This window comes from Chrysochloris asiatica, unplaced genomic scaffold (genome assembly GCF_000296735.1).
Source record: "Chrysochloris asiatica unplaced genomic scaffold, ChrAsi1.0 scaffold00041, whole genome shotgun sequence".
Taxonomy (NCBI): Eukaryota; Metazoa; Chordata; class Mammalia; order Afrosoricida; family Chrysochloridae; genus Chrysochloris; species Chrysochloris asiatica.
In genome coordinates, this window is record NW_006408559.1 from 14,101,352 (window position 1) to 14,124,965 (window position 23,614).

At 44.8% G+C, this 23,614-nt stretch overlaps 1 protein-coding gene across 1 annotated transcript in view; it reads right to left on the reverse strand.

Moving 5' to 3' along the window:
• BRAF (v-raf murine sarcoma viral oncogene homolog B) overlaps positions 1 to 23,614 on the reverse strand; it is a 69,190-nt gene that overhangs the window by 26,115 nt on the left and 19,461 nt on the right. The window contains exons 3-7 of the mRNA XM_006861175.1: positions 22,900 to 23,003; positions 21,436 to 21,538; positions 16,969 to 17,117; positions 15,840 to 15,959; positions 6,869 to 7,028 (exon numbers count right to left, since the gene is read on the reverse strand). Coding sequence (XP_006861237.1) covers positions 6,869 to 7,028; positions 15,840 to 15,959; positions 16,969 to 17,117; positions 21,436 to 21,538; positions 22,900 to 23,003 — 636 coding nt within the window. The remainder of the gene's footprint in view (positions 1 to 6,868; positions 7,029 to 15,839; positions 15,960 to 16,968; positions 17,118 to 21,435; positions 21,539 to 22,899; positions 23,004 to 23,614) is intronic.

The window sequence follows — 23,614 nt, forward strand, 5'->3', positions numbered from 1 at the left end:
TCAATTCTTCTACGATCTTCCTTATTCACTGTCCAGCTTTCGCATCCATATGAGGCTACTGAAAACACCATGGCCTGGGTCAGGCACACCCTAGTCCTCAAGCTGACATCTCTGCTCTTCAATACTTTAAAAAGTTCCTGTGCAGCACATTTGCCCAGTGCAATACATCGTCTGATATCTTGACTGCTACTTCCGTGAGTGTTGATAGTTGATCCAAGAAGAATGAAGTCCTTGACAACTTCAATCTTTTCTCCATTGAAAGAGGTTAATAGTTCTGCTCAAAGAATGCCATTTATTTCAGGGCATTCAAAACCAATAGCTGCCTCCATTCTTCAGCAGAAACTCACCTTTGCCATATTGTTTGTTGTTGTGCTATCTGGTCAGTTCTGATTCACAGAGACCCCGGAGCTGAGGAGCAGCTGGTGGGTTTAAACCACTGACCTTGTGGTTAGCAGTCCAGTGCTTGTCCTACAGTGCCACACCAGGACTCCACTGTGCCCTATCAGGACCCATGAAAATGTGAAAATGTTCATGTTCCCTGGGATCCTGTAATCTCACTTCTGGGAATTTTCCTGTGTGAAATGATTTAAAAGGAAAAATGGTATGCACAAAGCTATCCTAAACAGCACTAGTGCCCACAGCACTCGATCAGAAGTCACGACCGCCCTCTTGTGGCCGCAGTGAGTCAGTCATGGCATCTCAACTGCTTGAAGCTACTGAAAACAACTACGAGGCTTGAAGCATGTTTACAATAAACACCAGAACACAGTATTAAATGCACACTGGTTACAGTCACAAAACTGTGGCTGCATAAGACACACTAGCGGTGGGGAGGATCTGTTTTACTGAAATATGAGGGATTCAATGGCCCCTAAGGTCGCTCAGTAGCTCTGTGAAAATGGTAAAAACAGAGCTGGATGTATTTCCAGCATGTTCGGTGCACTACATTAACACCTTCAGTGTTTTCTGGACACGAATGAACAAAATACTCATTAGATGCCTGCAAACAAGGTGCTAGGGGCTAGGGACTGGGTGTTAACCAAAAAAAAAAAAAATCCTGGTGTTCTCAACAGCATGATCTGTTCGTGCTTATGATGTAATTGGAGATAAGATGTACACATGGTTAGGGTTCAAATGAGACAGTTTAGAGAATGTCAAAGGTGGTTACTGAATTCACTGTCAAACAAACTCTAAGGGTGGATCAATGAATAAAGACAGGGCTTGGTCATCGGGAAGTGGGGGACGGGGTGGGCTACGATCTGGGGCAGAGGGATGGAAGATGTGGAGAAAGGAAAGCAGAGGAAAGGCAGAAATGCCATACCCCTCCCTCTGAGGCTCAGACCTGCACCCCCACAAGCAGGCCTGAACCCAGTGCTGCTCCTAGCTTCCTCTGACACCCGCCTGGCCTGCTGGCACCGCCGCCGGCTGACACTTCTCAGTCCTCAACACGTTTGCACGGCACCCTGACCACCTTTCCTACATGGTACAGGATGACCAGGATCCTTGAGTGTCCCAACACCGACTCTGCACACTTTCCTCCACCCCCTTAGTATGATGGAGAAGAACTTCTTGTCCTGCTCCTACTCCTAACAGGCATCTACATACTCAAAACTGCTGTGGTCTTTGAGCTCTTAGCATGTTCCAGGCATGATCCATACTCTCAGAGGGAGACAGGAGTGTGTGCAAAGTTAAGGAGCTTGCCCAAGGTCACGCCCTGTCACGAGCTACAGTGCTTGCTGTCTAGAACTTACAGCTAAGCCATGGAGGGACACCGCTTCCAGTTCAAGGATTCCTCGCTCGCTATCGTCCAACCTCTCTGCTTCTCTAGTGACAAACATTACGAGCAGTCTTTCTGCCACCATGCTGGAAGTCATTTCTCTCGAGCCAAGCTTCTCAGAACTGACTTTGATCCCCACCTGCCTGCGTTCCTCCCCAAGCCTTCACACAGATCCCAGGACCCTTGAAGTTACACCGTGATGGCCAGATCCAAGAGCCACCTTCAGTCGTCATCTGGTGTGAGTCTCGACAGCAACTGACAGCAACACTGTCAGCCCTCTACTGTCCTTTTCCTCCTCTGGCTCCTGAGTCCCTCAGGCAGCTTCAAGTCCACAAGGAAGAGTCATCAAGACTGCTTCTACCTTTGGAGTTCCTGCCTTACTGAATCCGGGAGTCCTCCATGACCTCTTCTCTCAGGCACCTCCCCACTTCTCCTGCAAGGTACAGTGGCTGAGTGGCAGAAAGGAAGGCTGGGATTGAACTTTATTTTCTTTACAGTAAACCCATGTGGCTTTCGTGAAGACAGACTAAGAAATTTATACAAAGCCCTTTGCGTAGTATCTGGCATACAGTTGTTAGGAGAGTTGTTAAGAGAGTGCAAGTCGGTGCCGACTCACAGTGATTCAAAGGATCTCCAAGGAGCAGCTGGTGGGTGTGAACTGCCAACCTTATGGTTAGCAGTCCAGTGCTTATCCTACAGCACCACACTAGGAGGCCTGGCATATAGTAGCCATTCAAAATGAGCAGCGCTTTAAAATACGATTTCTAACGATCTTACCTACCACGTCTCCTCCTCTGCGCACACACAGGTACACTTCCCAACCCTCTGGGCACCACAGTGTCACATGGTCTAGGACACCGCACAAGTCACCCTGTTGACAGGTGTGGGCTCCATTCTCCATAACCACCAGAATTTCCAGAAACACAGACCTGAGCTCTTTCTCTTGTATGTCAAGTTCTTCAGCCAAGTCAGAGCAGTGTGCCTCTGGCCACCTAGCTCCAGCTCTCATTACTCCCCACTCTTCCCCTGTCCCCTAAACACCTGCAGAGACAACCACTGACTATATCCCAGGTAGAGGCTCTCCCATGCCTTTGCACACACTATCACCCTTCCACAAATGTCCGTCTGTCCTTCCTAAACCCCAGACCCAGAATACTTAACAGATTCCTACTCACTCTGCTCTTACAGCCTGGCTTCAATGCTGTGTCCCCCACTGCTAAGCTTTGCTAGGTCCAAACAGGTGGAGCAGAGCACCCCTTCTCGGGTCCACCATCACAATTCTGACGGTCACTGTGTCTGACCCAGTCACTGGACTGTTAGACTTCCACCATTGGCTAGAATTCCAACATCCGCACATGAAGGAGAACTTATGGTGTGAACAGCCTATTTCATCATCGTTAGGGTGGCACAGAAAAGGTCTGGGGATGATGCCAGAGGTGCTGTGAGAAAATGGCTCTGGCGACTGTATCAAGGATAGAAACGCACTGGGGGGAAGCCGATGCCAGGAAATTCAAGTGCAGGATGAAAGCAGCCCATGGCTCCAATGAAGAAATGTGGTAGTGGAAAGTGAAGGCCAAGTGTGAGATGGGGACCAAAAGGAAAGGGGCAGACACAAGCTGACATTCTCCATGTTTAGCTCTAAGAGAATAGGAGGGCAGTGGTAACAATCATAGAAAAATGGGAAATTTTTCTTCAAAGAATGCTAGCTTTGAAAGTAAAGAGGAAGGGTATGAGTTTGGGCATACTGAGATCAGACCTAGCCTGGAAGTAGGATTTCATTTGTTATTTCACAACTTCCTTAGTCCCCTCTTTCCCTCTCCTACTTCTTTCTTCTTTTGTAGCCAGGCAGGCTAGAGTAAGGCCAGCCTTACTAGCTGAGGAAAAGGGCCCTTAGATGAACCCTTAAAAACCAGAGAGACACGACCACTGTGAACAGGGTAAAGATGTCTGTTTGGGACGTCCTCTTAGAAGATGAAAGGAAACTTTTTAATAGTTTCTTTTCTTTCACATTTAACAAAAGATAAGTCATAGTCTCAAGGACATGCCTATTCTCAGCATAAACATGGAAAGGTTCAAGCTTTTGTTGGTCACATTGATAAACAGGACGACACACACGAAATGCTTCATTTCATCTTCATTTCTTCAGCATGCTTGCACACGTTCTAGGGGACAACATCTGTTCCCCAAGCGTCTCCTTGGAGGCCCCCCAAGACGGCGTCCTTCTGGACTCCCCAGCGTCTACTGGGTGGACTCTCCATACTCCTGTCTGATCTCAGTAGTGCCTGTACAAGGCTGATTCCGGGTAGGATCAGATTTACAACGAATCTGCACTGCGTTGTCACTGCACTAATGGATGCTGATGCAAGAGCGCGAGCAATGCAAGCTGCTATGGAATGGGGAGGGCTGTCTGAGAATTGTCAAAAGACTGCTCAGGAGTGGGTCTCTCCCTGTTAGGACAATCTAAGGGCTCATGAGGGATGCAAGTTTACTGAGAACCGCCCATGTCTTCGACATACACGTAGCCACCTCACGAACTTCTGGACCCTACTGGTTCAGAGAAAGGGTTCCAACTGCCTTTGTATATATACTTACCTTCCAAGACCAGAAGAAGAATTGGGCTTTCTTAAGGCTGTTGCCTTCAGGAGTCAGACATTTGGGACAAGCTACACTCTATTCTGCTGGAGTCCTGGTGTGCTGACTGCCGTAGGATAAATCCTGGACCGCAATGTCAGCAGTTCAAACCCTTCAGCCGTTCCTTGGAAACCCTATACAGGGTTACTATGAGTCAGAACCGACTCGACAGTACTTAACAACAACAATCTCTTCTAAATCACAGGTTCGGGGAGAAGTGAACTCTGGTTGTAGACTGAGGAGCCCGGCCCACGCCCACTCTACTCGGTGACATGGGAGCAAACGCTGTGCGGCTGATCCTCTGCGGCTCAGCCTGTGACTCGCCTGTCCTCTGTCTGTATCCAAAGTTGGTGACAAGCAATTGTACTGGGATCACGTCACACCATCTCCTAACTGCCTGCTATCCCACTCAGTGGCCTGCCCTGCCCACCTCCAGTCTTTCCTATTGGCCCTTGGAGAGACGCTGTGCTGACCCTGCTCTAAGAAATGCCCTCTGCTTGATTTTGAACCCTCTTACTGAATCTAGTCCCTACTTTTCAATGATCTGGTGAGTCCTGGTGTGGTGCTGCGGGATAATGCACTGGACTGCAAGGTTGGTTTGAACTGCAAGGTCAGTAGTTCAAACTCACCAGTCGCTCCTCAGAAACCCTATACAGGGTCGCTAAGAGTTGGAATTGACTTGACGGCACTAAACAACAACAACAAATGTGTGTTTGGAGTCCTAGTGTGGTGCTGTAGGCTAAACAGTGGACTGCTAATCGCAAGGTCAGTGATTTACACCCACCAGCCGCTCCTTGGGAACCCTATACAGGGTCGCTATGAGTTGGTACTGACTCCATAGCACTACCACCACCAAGCGTGTGTTTGAAGCCCCAGAGGGGGCAAATGGTTAATGTGGTTGGCTGATAACCAAAAGACACAGCAGAAGACAGACCTAGCAATGTTCTGGGGCCTGGGGCCATTGAAAACCCGAGGGAGCACAGTTCTACTCTGAGAGACACAGTTCCATGAGTTGGAACCACTCTGATGTTTATTTATTTAGCATGGGAACTGTGAAAGGAATGGTTTCTGTCACCTAGGACTTAGATCTAATTGATGAAGTGATTCTAATTTACACATCTCAATCTAGAATTTTTTAGATCTTGTAGGTGCTGTGGAGTCAGTTCTGACCCATAGCGACCCTGGTACAGTGTTTCCGAGGAGCAGCTGGTGAGCTTGAACCACCAACCTTGTGGATCCAAACCAACTTTGCAGCACATTATCCCAGGCCACCACACCAAGACTCCCACATCTAGAATAGCATTTTGAAAATTACAGTGTGCAAGACAGGCAAATTAAAAAAGCTAGCAAAGAATAATCAGTTATAAGGGAGGGTCAGAGAAAAAGAGGAAGACCCCTAACGAGATGGATTGGCCAGGTGGCAGCATTGATGGGCTCAAGTGTGGCAGCGGTAGTGAGGTTGGCCCAGGATTGGACATTGTTTCCTTCTGCTGTGTGCATGGGGTCGCTATGAGTCGGTTCCGACTCGATGGCACCTGACAACAACAACAACAACAACAAGGGAGCAAAAATAATCAAAGAGATGAGATTACAATATACAATGATGGGAACAGAGAAGACAAAACATTGTAAAGAAAGAATCAGTAAAACATAACAAGTAACTTCACATAAAAAGAAGAAAATTACAGAAGTGTGTGGAGCTGTAGGATAAGCACTGGACCACAAGGTTGATTTGAATTACAAGGTGTCAGTTCAAACCCACCAGTTGCTCCTTGAAAACCCTATACAGGGCTGTAGGAGTCAGAATCAACTCAAAGGCACTTAACCACAACAACGGGATGGAGCAAAATGATATACTCAAGACAGCAAAGGTAGTAAAAAATTTTAAGAATGTGACGATCAGTCTATGAGAATTAATTAATTCAGTCAAAATGGAACTTTCAGTACATTTAGATAGATTTCAAATAATCTAGATGTGAACATATGCATTGCATACTTATTTTTTCTTTATTATAAAATCTTCCGTTGGCTTGTCTGTTACATCTATGGGGTAGATTTTTATGGTGACCCTGCAATTAAGCATCATTTAAGTATGTGAGAAAAGTCCTGGGGTGTGTGGTTATGCACTCAACTGTAAACAAAGCTATCAGTGACTTTTTCTTCTGCAGGAAAAAAAGAGGCGGAAGTCTGCTTCCAGAGACGACACCTTGGAAACCCTAGGGCAGTTCTACTCTGTCCTACAGGATCGCTGAGTAAGAGTCAATTCACTGGCAGAAGGTTTGGCGTTTTGGTTTTAAGCATTGATGCCTTGATACTGACATGGCCTTCCTATGGGTGATGCCTGAGAAGCCCGTATCACTCACAGTAACTCTGATCAGTGGAAGATGGTGCTTATTTCTGACCGTAAATATAAAAAATGTGAGCAGAGAAATGTACGAGGTGTCGGTGCTGGATACTCACATCAATGTTGACAGGCTCTATTGTGTTGATATGAACATTGGGGGCCGACGAGGACCGGTCTCGCTGCCCAAATTGATTTCGATGATCTTCATCTGCAGGTCGGAAGGGCTGTGGAATTGGAATGGATTTCGAAGGAGACGGGCTGGTGAGAATTTGGGGCCTGGAAAAATCAAGTTGTTGGAAGATAAGAGTCAGAGCAACTTCACAGAGATGCTAACAGAACAATAAAACAAGAGAATGACATAAAGATTTCCTTGCATATTCTCAAATAAAATCTTTACATACTAAAGCACTAAAGATGTATCACTAACCCAGCAGTAATTGTTCAAACCCCACATATATGCTGACAGCTACCACGAACACAGCTGCTCAGCTTAAGCAGACACCCGCCAGGGACTAGGATTGGGCAGGACACTATTCTCATCCAGAAGTCCCAGAGGACTCCACAAACGGCCACAAACAACCAGCTCACCAGGTGAAGATGCTCTTGTCCTTTAAAGTTACCCAAAGACGCTCTAGGTACGGAATGAATGAATGAATGAAACCTGCTATTTCTTGATATGTGAAGTTACTAAAATGAAAAAATTTCACAAAGTATTAGGAAGTGAGAAATCATTTGAGGATACATACGAGTATTTCAGGATCTGTAAAATTTACAGCAGACCCTTAAGTACTTGGCAATAGTAAAAGGCCATTGTTAAATTCAGATGTCTTCTACAGCCAGCATGGCTCACAGTTTGATTTTTTTTTTACCATGCCCAATCACGGGTACCAGAGAAATGGAGAAACGTATCTTGTATTAAACATTAGAGCAACTGCTTTTTAATGAAACCACTCAAACAGCTGACTGCAGTTTCATCTCTCATTGCCCCCAAGGGACAAGAACTCTCAGCTCTGAGGAGAGACCACAGGCATTGTTGCTGTCCTAGGGTGTGCGCTTGGGTTGCCCCCTCAGGACAGGAAGGACTCCGTGCCACCAGCCTCTCTTCACAGGACACTTAGGGTCCAGCGCAGAGTACGTAAGCTCTTGAAGCTACCGGTGTCCAGTAAGACGTGGCCATGAAGACAATGCTGAGGACTGACAGAGCATTTTGTGACGGGGGAGCGCTGGTGGAAAATGGCACAGGAGAGGAGTGAAGAGAGGTTTGAAGAGCAAAGGCAGGCAAATAGTGATGAAGAGCTTCTATGTAAAATACATTAACAGAATCTGAGTATTAAACATGTTAACTGCTTATAGTTTTACTTTTGGAGCACATTCTTCAGGGTGGGGAGAGCAATTTTGATTTCATCTGTTCATATTAACTAATCAAATAATTTAGAATTGATATGCAAGTAATAAAAATATTATGTACTTAAAACGAATTGGACTGAGTCCAATGAGAGGGCAGAGATGTGCGGAACCAGCCTGTAGGAAAATTAGTATGTTCCACGTCTCCTTCCTAGTCACTGAGAAGTCGTCTTTGTTTTGTGACAGAACTGTCTTCATATGCCATTTGCCAAGAGATTTAGGAAGCAGGTAAAATAATGGAGAAATGACAATATTAATTAAAAACAAAACAACAAGCTCCTGATGATGCACCAGCTTTTAAAAGCCACGTGAAGGCTGATGCAAAGTCTTCAGGTAAGAGCATATTTGGGTCTGTGTGGGCAGATGTGATGGTACCACCATTCCAGAGACAAACTGAATGAGGACTGCAAAAGCAACACAGAGCAGGTTAACAGACCAGATGTCTGGAGCTAAGGTGCACAAGCAGGGGCATCTGCACATCCCACGAGGTCCGAAAGGCGAGGCTGGCAGTCTGTCGGTCTGTCGGCGGGCACACAGTGGAAGGTGTGCCGAGGCACCCAAGTTCATTTGTCCAGGGCAAGGACAAATCATAATTTTGGAGAAGACTGCAAGTTAGTCTACCCTGATGTCATGAAACACTGGAAACAGGAAAACTATGACCTTGCTCTAATTCCATGCTCAACAAAAGCACCCTGGTTGGTCTTTAGTTCCCCATGAGGAGAGCCGGGTGAGTGCATTTCAGAGAACACACAGCAAGTCTGGTCTCTACACCAGATAAACAGATCTCTGGAGGAAATGCACGACCAGCATTCTGAGCTGCTCTTCCCTGCTTTGGGTGAATAATGAAACAAAGGCATCCCAACGCTCATCATTTCTGGGGAACTGAGAAAGTCGAGTTTCCCTGCTGACTGTGATGCCTTTACCTAGACTGAGGTCATTTACACCGGGAAAGTGTCTGGGCAGTCAGCACACTGGCCTTCTCTCAACGATGCACTGATTATTATTATTATTTTTAATTTATTGTATTTTTTATTATGTATTCTTTCTTTCCTGTCTTCTTTTCCTTCCCTCTCCCCTCCTTTTTTTTTTTTTAACCCCTTTATGTCTTTATTGTGGATTGTATGTAAATTTACAGGACAAATCATCAGTTTTACATTCAACAAATCATACAACTTGTTTCATCACAATGATTACAATCCCCTCCACGTACCATCACTTAACAGTATTTCTCTCTATTCCCTTTAGCTCTTAAAAAAACAACAAACAAACCACTTAGGCATATATAATAATTTACACCACCAAAGGGCACATTCTGCAAGTCTGCCTCTTGGCCGCCAGCTCTCAGTCCCTCTCTTCCCATGAATCTAGAGTCCTCAGCTGCTCCCTCTCTCCATGTCCGCATCTCTGCCTCCATCTCCGGTGTCGTTGCTTCTCTGGATAAGGTCCCGCATTCCACTTGTGCTCTTCTCCCTTGATGGTCCTAGGGTCCTCTGTTTCTGGGCTGTAAGATTAACTGCTCCCCCATTTTTGTTACAAAACTTCTACCTTTACAATTGTGACAGTCGCAATTAGTCATGGTAACAATTACTCACTACTGAATCATATGAATTTTATCCCCATTCTCTTTTAACCAGACCCATTTAGACAAGATGACAACTATTCAGTGGGGACTCTTCCCCCATACACTCTTAAACTTCCTCTTGAAACCTTGTAAGCCAGTCACTTCGTGCCTTTATCACCTCCTTATTTTAGGTAGCCAATGTCTACGTTGCCTGTCTCTGTGTACAGAGGGGATAGCATTGGTACTTGATGTGAAGAATCCTTCCCTCTCTGTTGGTATTTAGAGTTACTACCTCTGTGAGTATAGATAGGTCAGGTTCATCAAATTGTAGCAATTTACCCTTGTTTCCTTGATCAAAAAAAATTTTTTTTTTTTTTTTTTGGTAATCTTCATCTAGTCGAGTTCTGATTATCAAACCATTGAGGCTAGGTCAAATGGGTACTATCTGCAAGTTTGGGTGTTCTTGTGCATCTCCCCACACTTCATATCAGCTGGATGCTTCACTCTCAGCTCTAGCCCTCTGTGGCTATGTCCTTGTCCATGAGCTCAGGTGTCCCCAGGTCTCACCACACTTTGGACCAACCAGCCCTTCTTCTCTCTCTCATCTCCAGGCCAGTGGGAGTCAATGGACCATGGTTGAACTCGGCCCATGTCTTCATTGTTGCCTTTCCCCCTCTTCCACTCATCAGTAGACCAAAGTGGTCACCAGCAAGCTTACATGCCTCCTCATGTGTTCCCTTTGAGATTCAGTCTTAGAGGGGAGTTTGTCCTGAAGGAACTTGATTGCTTGCCTTGACTTCCGTGGGAACAGCTTGCTTATTCTTGTAGTAGCCTGTCATACTGACATTTTTGTTTTGTTTTTTCCTGATGATCTTTCTTTGAAGATGTATCTTCTGTTGCTCTAGCTGTTCCAGGCTGGTCAGCTTGTCCTTGCTGGTGGGAATGTCCCACCTCATAAGGTTCTGGATGGGACTCAGGATTCCACCTAAGGTCCTATACTCTACAAAGGCTCCACAAGAGGCCTGCTTCACTGGACAAGTTCTAGAACCCTTTTAGGTATTCCAATCAGTTATAGGCTGAAGACGGGCTTACAAGTTTTCTGTAATCACGTTTCCTGACATCCCTTTCTATCCCACTCAAGTGTCTATTTTACAATAGTAGACAAGGGAAAACAATATTCATACGACAATCAAGCATCTTAGTATTTATTTCCCCTCTTCAAACTATGCCTAGATCCCTGTATCACAGAGAACTGCTGTTCCACGGTTACGTATGCATCACTATTTACCTCTGTCCCACTTAGCCCATGCAAACCTATCTCGGTATTCTCCTATCTACCTTGTTCTTCCACCTCCTCACTCTTCCTGTGTTGCCCTCCCCAACACCCGAAATATGATGTGTCTGCCCTTACCCTGTGCTCTACCGTCGCCTCCCTCCACCTCCCTAGGCCCCCACCCCAACCCCACCATTGTGGCTACCTTATAGTCCATCAACTTTTCCCTCTATTTAAGACAGTCTATTTTATTCTGTGGACTTCTGGTGTGGCATTGTTGGTTAACGTGGTAAACTGCAACGTTGGTTTGGGCTGTTAAGGCCGGCAGTTTTAACTCACCAGCTGCTCCTTGGAAACCCTGTACAGGGTCACTATGAGTCAGATCCCGACTTGATGGCACTTAGCTACAACAACAATAATTTTATCCTGTAATCTACCTGACCTTCCTATCACCTAGATATCTGTTCGTCTGTGTTTACCTTCTTTCCCACTGTAATTGTTTTGATCATAGACTGACCTCCCAGATCCTCTGAATTTGTTCTTATAATTTTATTCTGTTCTTGACTCTTCCATTTGTCGATTGACTTCTGAGTGATGCTGTTATGTATGTCAATCTCTGGCTGTTGTCTGTTCTTGTTGGTTCTCAGTCCACAGAACTCTCTTTAGGGTGTTTTCATTACAGGGTTGGCTTTGACAAAATCCCTTAGCTTCCGTTTATCCTGGAATGTTTTGATTATACCATTGTATTTGACTGACAGCTTTGCTGGGTAGAGGATTCTTGGTAGGCAGTTTATTTTTGTCTTTCAGGGTTTTATATATGTCTCCCCATTGCCTCCTTGCCTGCATGGTTTCTGTTGAGAAATTTGAGCTTAATCTGATTTGTTTGGCTTTGTATGTTACACTTCTCTTTTCCCTAGCTGCCTTCGGGATTCTGTCCTTATCTTTGATTTTAGAGAGATTGATTATTATATGTCTTGGTTGAGTTTCTTTTAGGGTCTATCCTTCCTGGGGTTTGTTGAGCTTCTTGGATGCTTATCGTTTCACTTTTCAGGATGTTATGGAAATTTTCTTCCAGAAGTTCTTCAACTATCTCTTTTGTGGACTTGTGTGATTCTTCCTGTTCTGGAATAGCGATAATTCTTAAGTTATTCCTCTTCATGTTGTCCAACATGAATCTTAGACCTTCCTTAGATTTTTTAATCCTTTTTTCTGCTTGTTCTTCTATCTTGGTGGTATTGAGAGATTTATCTTCCAGCTCACTAATTCTGGCTTCCATCTCTTCAATTCTACTCCTTTGCCCTTTTAATGTATTGTCCATTTCTGATATTCTATTATTAATCATTTGGACCTCTTTCTGTAGGTTTTGAATTATTTCCTATGCTGTATCTATCTTATTTGATTGTTCCTGTAGCACTTTCCTGACTTCTTCCTTATTTTTCTCAACTCCATTGTAAAGTGTTTTGATACATTTTATAACCATTTTTCTGAATTCCTTCTCAGGTATTTCCAAAGCCTGCCCTCCATTCCAGTATGGAGTGTAGGTCTACATTCAACTCACTTGTCTAAGTTACCTAATTTTGTTTCTGGACATGTGCTGATATGGTCCCGTTTCTGTTTTGTGAGCATACTCAGTAGTTAGCTGTGGCTTTAATACTTAGATGGGGGTGTGTTTTGGTCTTTTTTTATGCTTTCTGATTGCCTCCAGGTAGATGTGATCAGGAGATGTGCTTCCCTTTTCACTCTTCTTCCTGAGAAATTTGAAGATGCCACTGTTGGTCGTTATGACGTAACTCATGATTTTATTTTGGCTTGTTACCTTTTTAGTCTGCCTGTCCTACCCCACAACCCCCGTTTAGGCCTTTTTCCTAGTGATAAACAGTTCGGGACCAGCTGTGGTTGTTTTTCACTGCCGTTTGGTTTTAAATGGAAACTGTCCTTTTAAATTTTTGAGGAGATCTGTGCACATGCATAGTAGAACCCTCTGGGGGTGAGGGTGGGTGTCCACTTGCTCAGGCACCCCCTGTAGTCACCAGAATTGAGGTGCACAGACAGCGAGAGACCACTGAACACATACAAATCAAAGAATGTCCTCACCTTTATCTCCGTGGTTCTCTCAGGTGTTTATGGCTGCTCTGATCCTTCCCTGCCTTGGTCTCTCCCAAGATGTTTGCTCAGGGAGCAGCTGAGCTCCTTGCATTAGAAAGCACTGGATTTTCTGGTTCTGCTACAAATTCCACTGGCTACAAGCTTTCCAACCTTCTAAATATTCCTTTATAGAGGTTCAGAGTTCTGGGACCATCCCGAGTCTGCTTGGTTCGGTATTCTGTGTTGTTGCTGACGGAACTCCTCACTGTACTTCCACCCGATTCACCATCTTGCTTGTTCTCGCCCTTAATTATTTTGCTTCAGCCTTTTTCAAGATTTCATCAGCACTAAATTAAAAATAAAAAGGACTTTCCCTCTAATGCCCTTCGTTTAGATCTGTTTCAACTTCAAATATTTCAACATTCTGAAGCACAATGAAGGCTCCAGTTCAGTGATGTGTACATTACATTTTAAATGCTGACTTTCATTGGAGTTCCAAGCCTGCAGTTATCTTTCAAAAAGCACAAGAGGAGGTGCCTCTAACTTTTCTTTCAAAACTCGATAATGTACTCAGCCCCCGACACGTGCCTACCACAGGCACTACCCTTCTTGGTTCAAGGCCACTGTCACTGTTTCTGGGGCATGAACAAAACACACTTGTCTTCTATCTTTATGCAGGCACCTGGACATGAGGGGGCTTCAGAAAGTTTGTGGAAAAATTCTATTATCTTTTATGTCCATCTTCCCACAAAGTTTCTGAAGCCTCCTGGTATGCTTCCCACATAAAAGCACCAGGAAAACGATTTCTACAGAACAGTTTGAACACTTTTCTGGTCATCTGCTCCACACCAGAGAGCTGGCTTCAGTTCAGTTATGAATAAACTACTTTGGCAGAGGCAGCAGTTTGAAGTTTACGATGGTACTCCTTCATGGACACTCATGGGGTGGGTTGCCACTGTCACAGGCCCTCTGAGAAGTCAATCCCAGCCTGGTGTTCTATACCGCTGTTCCCAGAACTGGACGGGTCACTGGGCAGGTGTCAGTCTACAGGCCCTGTCAGGAGCAAACCTCAGAGCCTAAGCATGACTCAAAACACACAGCCAAAGCTACAGAAATCTTCTATCTTGCTTTCAGCCTCTGTGAGGCACCAGCTGCATCCAACTAAGACAGAGCCAGCTGGGAAGGAATGACCCAGCCAGGGAACAGAACTTTAGAGCCGGATGGAGGGAATGGTGCCTGGCTAGAGCTCCAGATAAACTCAGCACTCTTCATCCAAATGTTCTGACCTCTGAGGCCTCCGGAGCACACACCATGATCAAGACCGGCACCATCAAATTACAAGTTTAGTGGGAGAGCCAATCATTGCATTTTAAAGTACTTCTCTAAGAAGGAGACCAAGGCTGCTAACCCCAAGGTCAGTGGTTCAAACCCACTAGTTACTCCTCCGAAATCCTACAGAGACACTGATGCAACAGACAATGACTTAAAAACTGGGGTCAAAACTAACAACATATGATTCTGATCTTAACTAACTATCTCTGGAAGATTCTAAAACAGACTCTGTGTGGGGACTTTAAAAAAATCATATATACCCAGACAGGGTGAAATTCATGCTGTTCCAAATCCAGCAGGCAGGGAGGAAATAAGCAGTATTAAGGAGAACTCCAGAGAAAGTTAATCACCCTCCACTCAGCAGCACAGTCTTTCTTATTTAGTATGGAAGTATGATTATTGGATGTCTTTGTGTTGCATTTAAAGCCATTTCTCTAATTTATCCTCATTCTATATAGCTGATTAGTACAAACTTCTCATTCCTTCTATTTAAGGCCAGGGTACACTGTTCTCTTAGTACACACTCCTGTTCTTTCTAGGACAGGGACCAGCCCTTTCCTAGTACACACTCCTGTGCTCTCTAGGACAGGACGGGCGGGCACCAGCCTTGTGTCTGCACTGCTGCTGCTCCAGCTGGTCCTCCCGGCAGCGCACTGTCTTCACTACCAAGTGCACCCTTGGCTCTGCCTTCAGTCAGACTTCTCTCCATCTATTCATGTGCATAGCATTGCGGGGGTCTTTTCAAACCATTTCCTCGGGCCAGCGCTTGACTCTGACACTTTAATTCCTTGTTTTTTCCCCTGTTATGTCAAGTCTGAACTCTAGTACGAACTGCAAAGCTCTCGGGACTCCTCAAGTTGTCCCATGGTGCCTCTCCTTATCATCTTGGAAGACTCCCTCATTCCCGTAGTCTATTCTCCTCCAGGCTGCACCACTCAATGTGTACCCACTCAGCGCTCACACCTAGTTCCCTTGGGCACACTGCCAATCCCTGTCTCCACTAAGTCCTGGCTTCTCTCTCCTCCCACAAACTGAGACCGTGCGTGTCCTCATCATGTAGTTTGATGCCCTCCATTGTATGACCCAGACCAGAATGACCAGCTTTTGGAAAATCATTTGACTTTATCTGCTAGGCAAATGCCACTTTTCTGAATGGAGACCATTTACGGCGACAGCCGACAAGACCTCAGACGGTGACGGTGCTGGCAGCCAGTTTCTCCAGGACTGGGCCTGAAGGACGTAGGTCAGCTCGACTCCCACCATCAGCACCAAGTGCACGTGAAGATCTGCCTGATGCTTTTAAATCCATGACGTGGACAAAATCCTGAACCTAACAATTCATGTGTTGGGAAGGCTTTAAATTAACCCCAAAGCCGGGAGAAAGCAGCTCAGAGGGCATGTCACGGAACAGCAGGAGTCAAACAAATCATACCCAAGAGAGTCTGAGGGGGGTGCGGGAGGGGACGATCCGGGCGTAAGGGCAGTCTCGGCTAAGGAGGCCTCCTCCTGCGGGACTGGGTGGTGGTCAAAGAACTTGGAGACAAACAGCAAACTGTGAGGCAAAAACAAAAACAAAACAAAACAAACCGAACTTGTGCAAACCCCAAAAGCTTCACAGGCCAGAGCACATTATACAGTAAAGAGAACAATCCTGTTCCAAAGACAATAATCGGTAAAATTCCACTAGGGAGCTGGACTTTTTAGTTAAGGCTTGCTTTTGAAACACATATTGTAGTTTCAAGGGCTAGCTTAGAAGTGGGTCTTCTCTGCAGCACAGTTCCACACGTGAAAGGGGGATCGTTCTTAATGGCTGAGGGCTTAGGGAGACAAGTTCCACATGTGAAAGGGGAATCATTCTTAATGGCTGAGGGGTTAGAGGAAGAGCGCCTACTGCTAAGTTAGACTACATGGCAGCCTGTTACTACAAAAGCGCAGAGCAGAATTCCGTTTGCTGAGTTGATCTGCAGAAACCGTAAGACTTTTTAACAGCAGCAGCACCACCACCACCGCACAAAAGATTACCATCCACTCAGCCTAATCTATGCTGGAAAGGCGGGCATAAAGCAAAGAGAAAAGTTCAATAGAGCTACAATGGAAACACAGATTTCTATCCTGCTTTTAAGCAAGCAGGGTACAGAGCAGGGCAGAAAGGTGAAGAGAGTGAAAGAAAGTAAACATAATTTAAAAAAGAATTAATAGGATCAGACCCTCTGTTCTGAGACCCCAAAATACAATGGTTAAATTAACTAACTAAAACAGCTCTCCCCTTTCTTGAAAAAAAAAAAAAAAAAGGATTTCAATGTGGTTTCTATGGGGAAGGTATCTTTATTGATTGAAGGAGAATGTAAACCATGAATTAAGTATGTAACGGATCCAGAATTAGAACCCGGGAGAGAAGGGCTGTTTACACTGCATAGAACTTGCTGCCACACTTTTGTTTTTAATTCCCTCTAACAACTGCACCAGATAAAAAATTTCTCAGACTTTAAGACATATTCGTTTCATATTAAGAAATTTTAGAAGTAAAATAGTACAATAAAGAGATGTTGTGGATTACTTACTCCAGTTGGTCATAATTAACGCACATCAGTGGAACCTCTGTACTACAACGCTGGTGAAATTTGTAACCACATGTTTGACAGCGGAAACCCTGGAAAAGCAGCTTTCGACAAAAGTCACAAAATGCTAAGGTGAAAAAAGTTTTCCGTACCTGCAAAGTAAAAAATCACAGAGGATTTCAAAAGCTGCAAGAATCTTGTTAGAAATCAACATATTCACTTTCTTACTTGGATAATAAACCTTTACTAAGTCTATTCCAGGATGAACTGCCTTATATCCAAAGATACTAAAATGAAAACTACGTGATGAACTAGGCTTGTTTATGTCCTACTCTCACCCCCAATTAAAAAATTACAAAAGTCAGGAAGACGGGAAGGGGTGGAAAGACTGGGGACTGACTCCAAAGTCCACAACACAAAAGCTGGGAAGTCAAGTAGGAGCAAGAGAAGCAGGTGGCTGGGAGGGAGGGTACAATTCAAGGGGGAGCTGGGCGATGCTGACTGTTGTTGACGGACAAGCGACAACGATAACAGTGACATTATAGTGGGAGGGGAAGAAGGGAGAAAGAGGAAGGGCTGAGATGAGGCAAATGAGCTAATTTCTCAAGGAATCACCACTTATCAGTAAGTCATGTCTAAAGCTGATAAAGCAAGACACTGTGACAAAGAATATCCTTTGTTGTTGTCGTTAGGTGACATCCAGTCAGTAACAACCCATAGCGACCTTAGGCACAGCAGAACGAAACAATGTCCAATCCTGGGCCAACCTCTCTACTGTTGCCACACTTGAGTCCATCGATGCTGCCACCTGGCCAATCCCTCTTGTTGGGGGTCTTCCTCTTTTTCTCTGACCCTCCATCTTACCAAACATGCTATCCTTCCCCAGCGACTGTTCCCTCCTGACAATATGTCCAAAGTATAAGAGACGAAGTTAGGCCATCTTGGCCTCTAAGGAGCACGAGTATCCTTTAGGAATACCAGAAATCTCTGAAAGCACTCAAAGTTAAGCCTGGCCTCCCCGGGAGTGGCCCGAGAATCTTGCAAGCGATGGGCCAGTGGGGAACTTTCCTTTATTGACCCCTCGGCACAATTTTACAGGCCTTGTGCATATAGTACTTTGATAAAAATTCAACAACTGGTTTTGAAAGATTAAAACCAGTATCTAATTGTGAAAACTAGAACAACTCTCCCCAAAGCCCAGAGGTAGGATAAGGGGCTCCCTAAAATACAATGACAATGCTTAACAAATTATTCACTTCGTAGAGGACCAGAATGCTCGGGGCACCTACAATTCTTTGTGAGCATTTCTCTACCTAAAGACAATGTGAAGAAATGCCACCATCCAAAGGGCAAATCGTCCAGCTACACGGGCCATAAGCAGGGCTGTGCTAGAGACACTCCACCGTTGAGAACGACCCAGACAGACACTGCGTGTGTAACAGGCCCGCGTCCATGGACACTGTCTACAGAAACCAAAGTATGAACAGTGAGCGTCTCTGAGAGCTGGGAGCCTGGGGAATTCCGGTGCTTTATTTGTTCTTTACTGTGCATCTGGATTCATCTCAGTTCTTCAAAGAGTTCTGACCACAAACAATGGTAAGAAAACATACTTCACATACCTCCCAGTGCTCCCATATAAAAATACAAACTCTGACTCTACTACAAAATATACGTTAAGACATTTCTGTTCTTGGGCCATCTGAAATGGTTTTCAGGATCCATTAAGTTGATTTCAACATCCATACATTGATCAAACTCTATTTTCAGTTAATATGGAATAACACATTATTTTAAATGAAAGCTTCATCAAGTAAATAATATCCTGGTCAAAAGTCCATTCTGAAGGGGGTTTCCATAAGGTGGTCTGGACTGTCTTGCCACTGTCCTCCTTACTGCTTTTATCCCAGAGAAAATCTTAAAGCCTACTGAACTTCCATTTATTCTAGTTGAAAGATAAATTACCCTGATTCAAAGAAAGACAGCATGTTTACCATATACATAGTATTTTAATTTTTAGATGAAATTCAGGTAGTATTGCAGGCTATTTCTTTCTACTGAACTAGTTTACGGGCACAATGGTGTCAATAATACATTTTTCACCTGATTCTACCCTCGTGAAGTCCAAGCAATGTCTCATAAAGTCTAATAGCTCCAAAATGCATCTGGATAGAGATGCTGTGTATCTGTCTATTTTCCTCCCCTGGCTTAAACTCCTAACGATCTTCTTTACATAACTTTACGACTTCAACCCCAGAATACATCATATTGATGGCATCATTTATTTTTCCCGAGGAATGTAAAATAAAAGCTTCCCCTCCCCCCCTAAAAAAAGTCCACTCTGGCTTTTAAAGAAAATTTCAATCGTTTTAAAATGGCTCATTTTCTCTTGTCCCTTTGTAGCACAGTGGCTCTGCCTCACCTCTGTAGGCTAACTACCCTTTCTAGTGCCGCTCCTTTCTGCTGGGTTCTCTAGACACAAGGAATTAGACAGTATCTTTAATCTTTCGCTCATGTAATATTAGTCACTATTTACCAAACCAACGTCTTCTAAACTGCTAGCCAAGTGCGTGCTAGCAGAATCTCAGGAAGCAGTACATAGAAAAGTAGCTACCGTTTTCGCAGGGTCCGCCTTTTTTAGGCACCTGCCCCCTTCGCCAGCCACTCACATCATCTTTCAGGTGGTCAGCTATTTGGTTCAAGCTCTCGATTTCTCGTTTGTCATTAATCTACTCAGTTCTGGTCTCAATTCCTGTTATTGGCTTCCTTACATCATGACCCTTAGTTCTTACTACATGGCAACGGCCTCTTCCCAACCTGGTTCCAGCCCTTCTCAACTTCTTTCAAAACTTTATAGGTGGTATCTCTCCTTGTTCTTCCTTTGCCTAGAAAACACTTCCTGTTATGGACAGTTGTCCCTGAAAATGTGTGTCAACTTGGCTAGGCCCTGATTTCCAAGATTATGTAATTACCCTCTCTTTTATGATACCACTGATCCTATGTTATGATCTATCCGCCTCTATCTGGTGATGTGAGTATCCTGTGTTGTAAATCCTCACCTCTATGATGATCATGAGGCAGGCTCAGAGGCAGTTAAGTTACTGAGACAGTGTACAGGATGGGGTGTATCTTGAGGCAGTCTCTTTTGAGGTATGGAAGAGAATGAACAGTGAACAGAGCTCAGAGGGGTGAATGACCACCAGGCAAGGAAAACCGGAAGTGGAAGGCACCTTTTGTCCCCAGGGTCACTGTGCTGGGAACCTCCGAGATCCAGGGGAACACTGATGACAAGGACCTTCCCCAGAGCTGGCATCCTGAATCTGAACTTCTGGCCCCCTAGCCTATGACAGACGAAATGTCTGTTACAGCCATCCACGTGGGGGTGTTTCTGCTAGAGCAGCATGAGAAAACGAGACACTTTTCATTCTGCACTTGCTACTTGCTCTATCCCATCAGGCCTGATCTTATTAGGCTTCCCTTGGGAATCTTCCTGGCTGAAAGGGATACAATAACTACGTCCCGCTAGAAAATAATTCACTATGGTCAAAATGCCATCTTTATAGAAAAGTAAGAAATGGACTCCTGCTTTACAGAGTCCCCGACTTCTGGTTTCTGCCCTTCGACTCTTTGGAGAACGGGTTCCTAAGTTCCAGGAACTGTATCTGTCCCTCTAGGCCCCCACTGCTAGACCTCATGACTCTTAGCTAATACTAGGTTGTCACAAACACCAACACCATATAAAGGAAGAATTGAATGCTCAGCTCTTACCTGTTCATCTCCCTAAGTAAGCGTCAAGAACATTTACAGAGCATCACGATGTCTACATAAAGACTCCTTTTAGCCTGGTATACAATACAGTAAAACAACTTAAATGTCTGTTAATGAAGAGATGGACTATGATGAAATCATTACAAAAAGAAGGCTGGCTGCACTGACACGGAAAGAGATCCATGATGTATTGTTGAATTAAAAACGCCCAAACACGTGACGAGGCTCATACTAGCAGGACTCTGCTTATGGTTTAAGAAGTGAGAAGAATGAAGGGAACCAGATGACAGGGGGCCGGGGAAAGAAAGAAAAGGGGGAAAGCTTTGGAGGCTGCTCCACATCTGTGCAGACGCTGACTTCCAGGAGGCTGCTCCCACCTGACAGATGAGGGTGGGAGTGGCCTTCAAAAGGTTCATAGAAAAATTGCAATTTCCACAACCTTTTTGAAAGCCCCCACATATATACTTTTGTACCATTCCAGTTAGTTTTAATAATGACCTGTATCACTCTTCTTAACGGAAAAGAAAGTGTACTGATGTAAACAAACTCTGTGGTCTCAACACAAGCATCTAAAGGCGGGAACTGCTTTCCAACATGGGCCAAGTGTTGATCCCGCAATGACCCCCCAGCATTTCCCGTTCACCAGCAGCTACACCTTCCTGAGGAGGGGGAGGGCTGCCAGTGCGGGGCACAGGTGGCACGTACAAAGTTGTGTGTGGTCAGTGGGACGTTTTCCAACACCTCCACGTGCAGCTCCTCCCCGGTGAGCCAGGAGATGTCGGTGTCCCAGCCGATGGGCTTCTTCTCTCTGAAAGGTGCAGGCACAGAGCTCATTGTTAGGCTCCCATGAGTCTGTGCACGCCTGAAGCGCTCAACATTGGTTACTTAGGGGCCAGGCGCAGTGAGGGGGCGGGGCTCCCTGGCCTTCCGTCCACACAATAGATGTTTCCGTTGACGCTATATGTGTGGATCACTCTTGGACTAACAACTGTAAGAGAGGTTCCAGAAGAGACCGACAACAGCAGAGACTGTGTTGTCCCTAGGGGCCCACCCACAGCCAAAAGAAGGAAAGAATTCTCAAGTATGGATTTATCTAGCTAAAGGAAAATAGTGCAGGAAGGACACCACATCCCCAAAAGGGGTGTGTGTGTGTGTTTTAAAGAAGACTCAATATTTTGGGACTTAGTACAATATTGGAGTCTTGGTATGGTGCGGCAGGATAAGCACTAGACTGCTAACTGCTAACTGTTGGACTTCAAACCCACTAGCCATTCCTCAGAAATCCTATACAGGGTTGCTGGGAATCAAATTGACTCAACGGCAGCTAACAACCACAGCACAATATTTGGTCCTTTCTGAAAGAAAACTAGTTCGGTATAAAGTGTTATTTTCTGTAAGCCCTTTATGAAACTACGAGTTGCTTTGAAAATGTGACTTATCCAGGTAAGTCTCATTGCACATGGCTCACACATGGTAAGTATTTCACATGCTACATAAAGTCATCTGATCCAAGTATTAAATACTACTCCTGTTGGTGTTAAGTGCTGTGGATTTGATTCTGGATTTTCAGTATTAGGTAATTAGCCTCGATGTTGTGATATAATCCATCCTATGCTATGATTGGTTATCCTCTATTTTGTGATGTGACTATCCTGTGTGTTACAAATCTTCCCTCTTAACAACAACAAAATGACGTTAACGAGCTAGGATCAGAGGCAGTTCTGTTACGGAGACACGTTACAGTCTACAAGATTGGGTTGTATTTTGAGTCAATCTCTCCTGAGATAAAAAAGAGCTCAGAGGTACCAGCTGCAATCAGGAAAGAAGGGCGACCCTGTATAGGGTTTCCGAGGCTTTAAACCTTTGACAGAGAAGGACGCCTCATCTTTCTCCTGCAGAGTGGCTGATGGGCTCAAACCACAGACCTTGTGGTTTGCAGTCCTGTGCTTATCATACAGAACCACCATGCTCCCCAAACATTATTGTCAGACAACATTATTCCATGTTAACTCCTCTAAGGCTTTATGAAATTTATCTAGGCTAATGGAATATAAAGTAGTATTTGAGCAAACACCTCCAGAAAAACTCCAAGTTTAATACCTATGCGTCCTCTCATCCCCACTCTACCCCTTTTTAAATATGGAATGCAACATCACATACAAACCGTACCCATCTTGAATTCTGTAAACAGCACAGCACTCTGGGATCAGACCTCGCATCATCAATGCCTTCTTCAGACTGTCCCGGACGGTAACGCCACACCGCGCAGGGACCTGCAGCATCAAACACATCAGATGAGGCAAAGCCATCAAAGATATCGTATCCACATCATAAAAGCTAAACCAAAACGCAACCAGTTACCTTCATAAGACCTGTAGAACACCGTGTGATCACTGTGTCGGATATGACATCATGTCTAGAGCTAATTTCATGTTGTTGTTGTTAAGTGCCATTGTATGAACCAAGCATCTATTATGGTCCACCAACTTGAGCCAAAGCAAAATGAATTTTCTATTTAGCCTCTTACTGAAATTATGGGTTATTTGAAACATATAAAAAAGAAGAGAAACAAAAAGACTGAGGAATGAAAGATGCCAACATTGTCCAGTCACACTGATGACATCACTGTGGCCCCCGTGTATACAAGTGACACTTGCTCAGTGGCTCACCCCTTTCCTCTGGGAGACTGGCCTTTCCTGAAGTCCACTTGGTACCAGATGGGCAGATGACAACAGTAACTGGCCCCGGGCTGGACAAGCAACCTGAATGACTCCCTTCATGATTCTGTAGACACTGTTGAGAAGTTCCTCTCCCACTGTCCCCGCAAGGAAAGACACCAAGAGTCCTGAGGCCCAGGTGCCCCTCCCTCACACGTAAGGCTGGG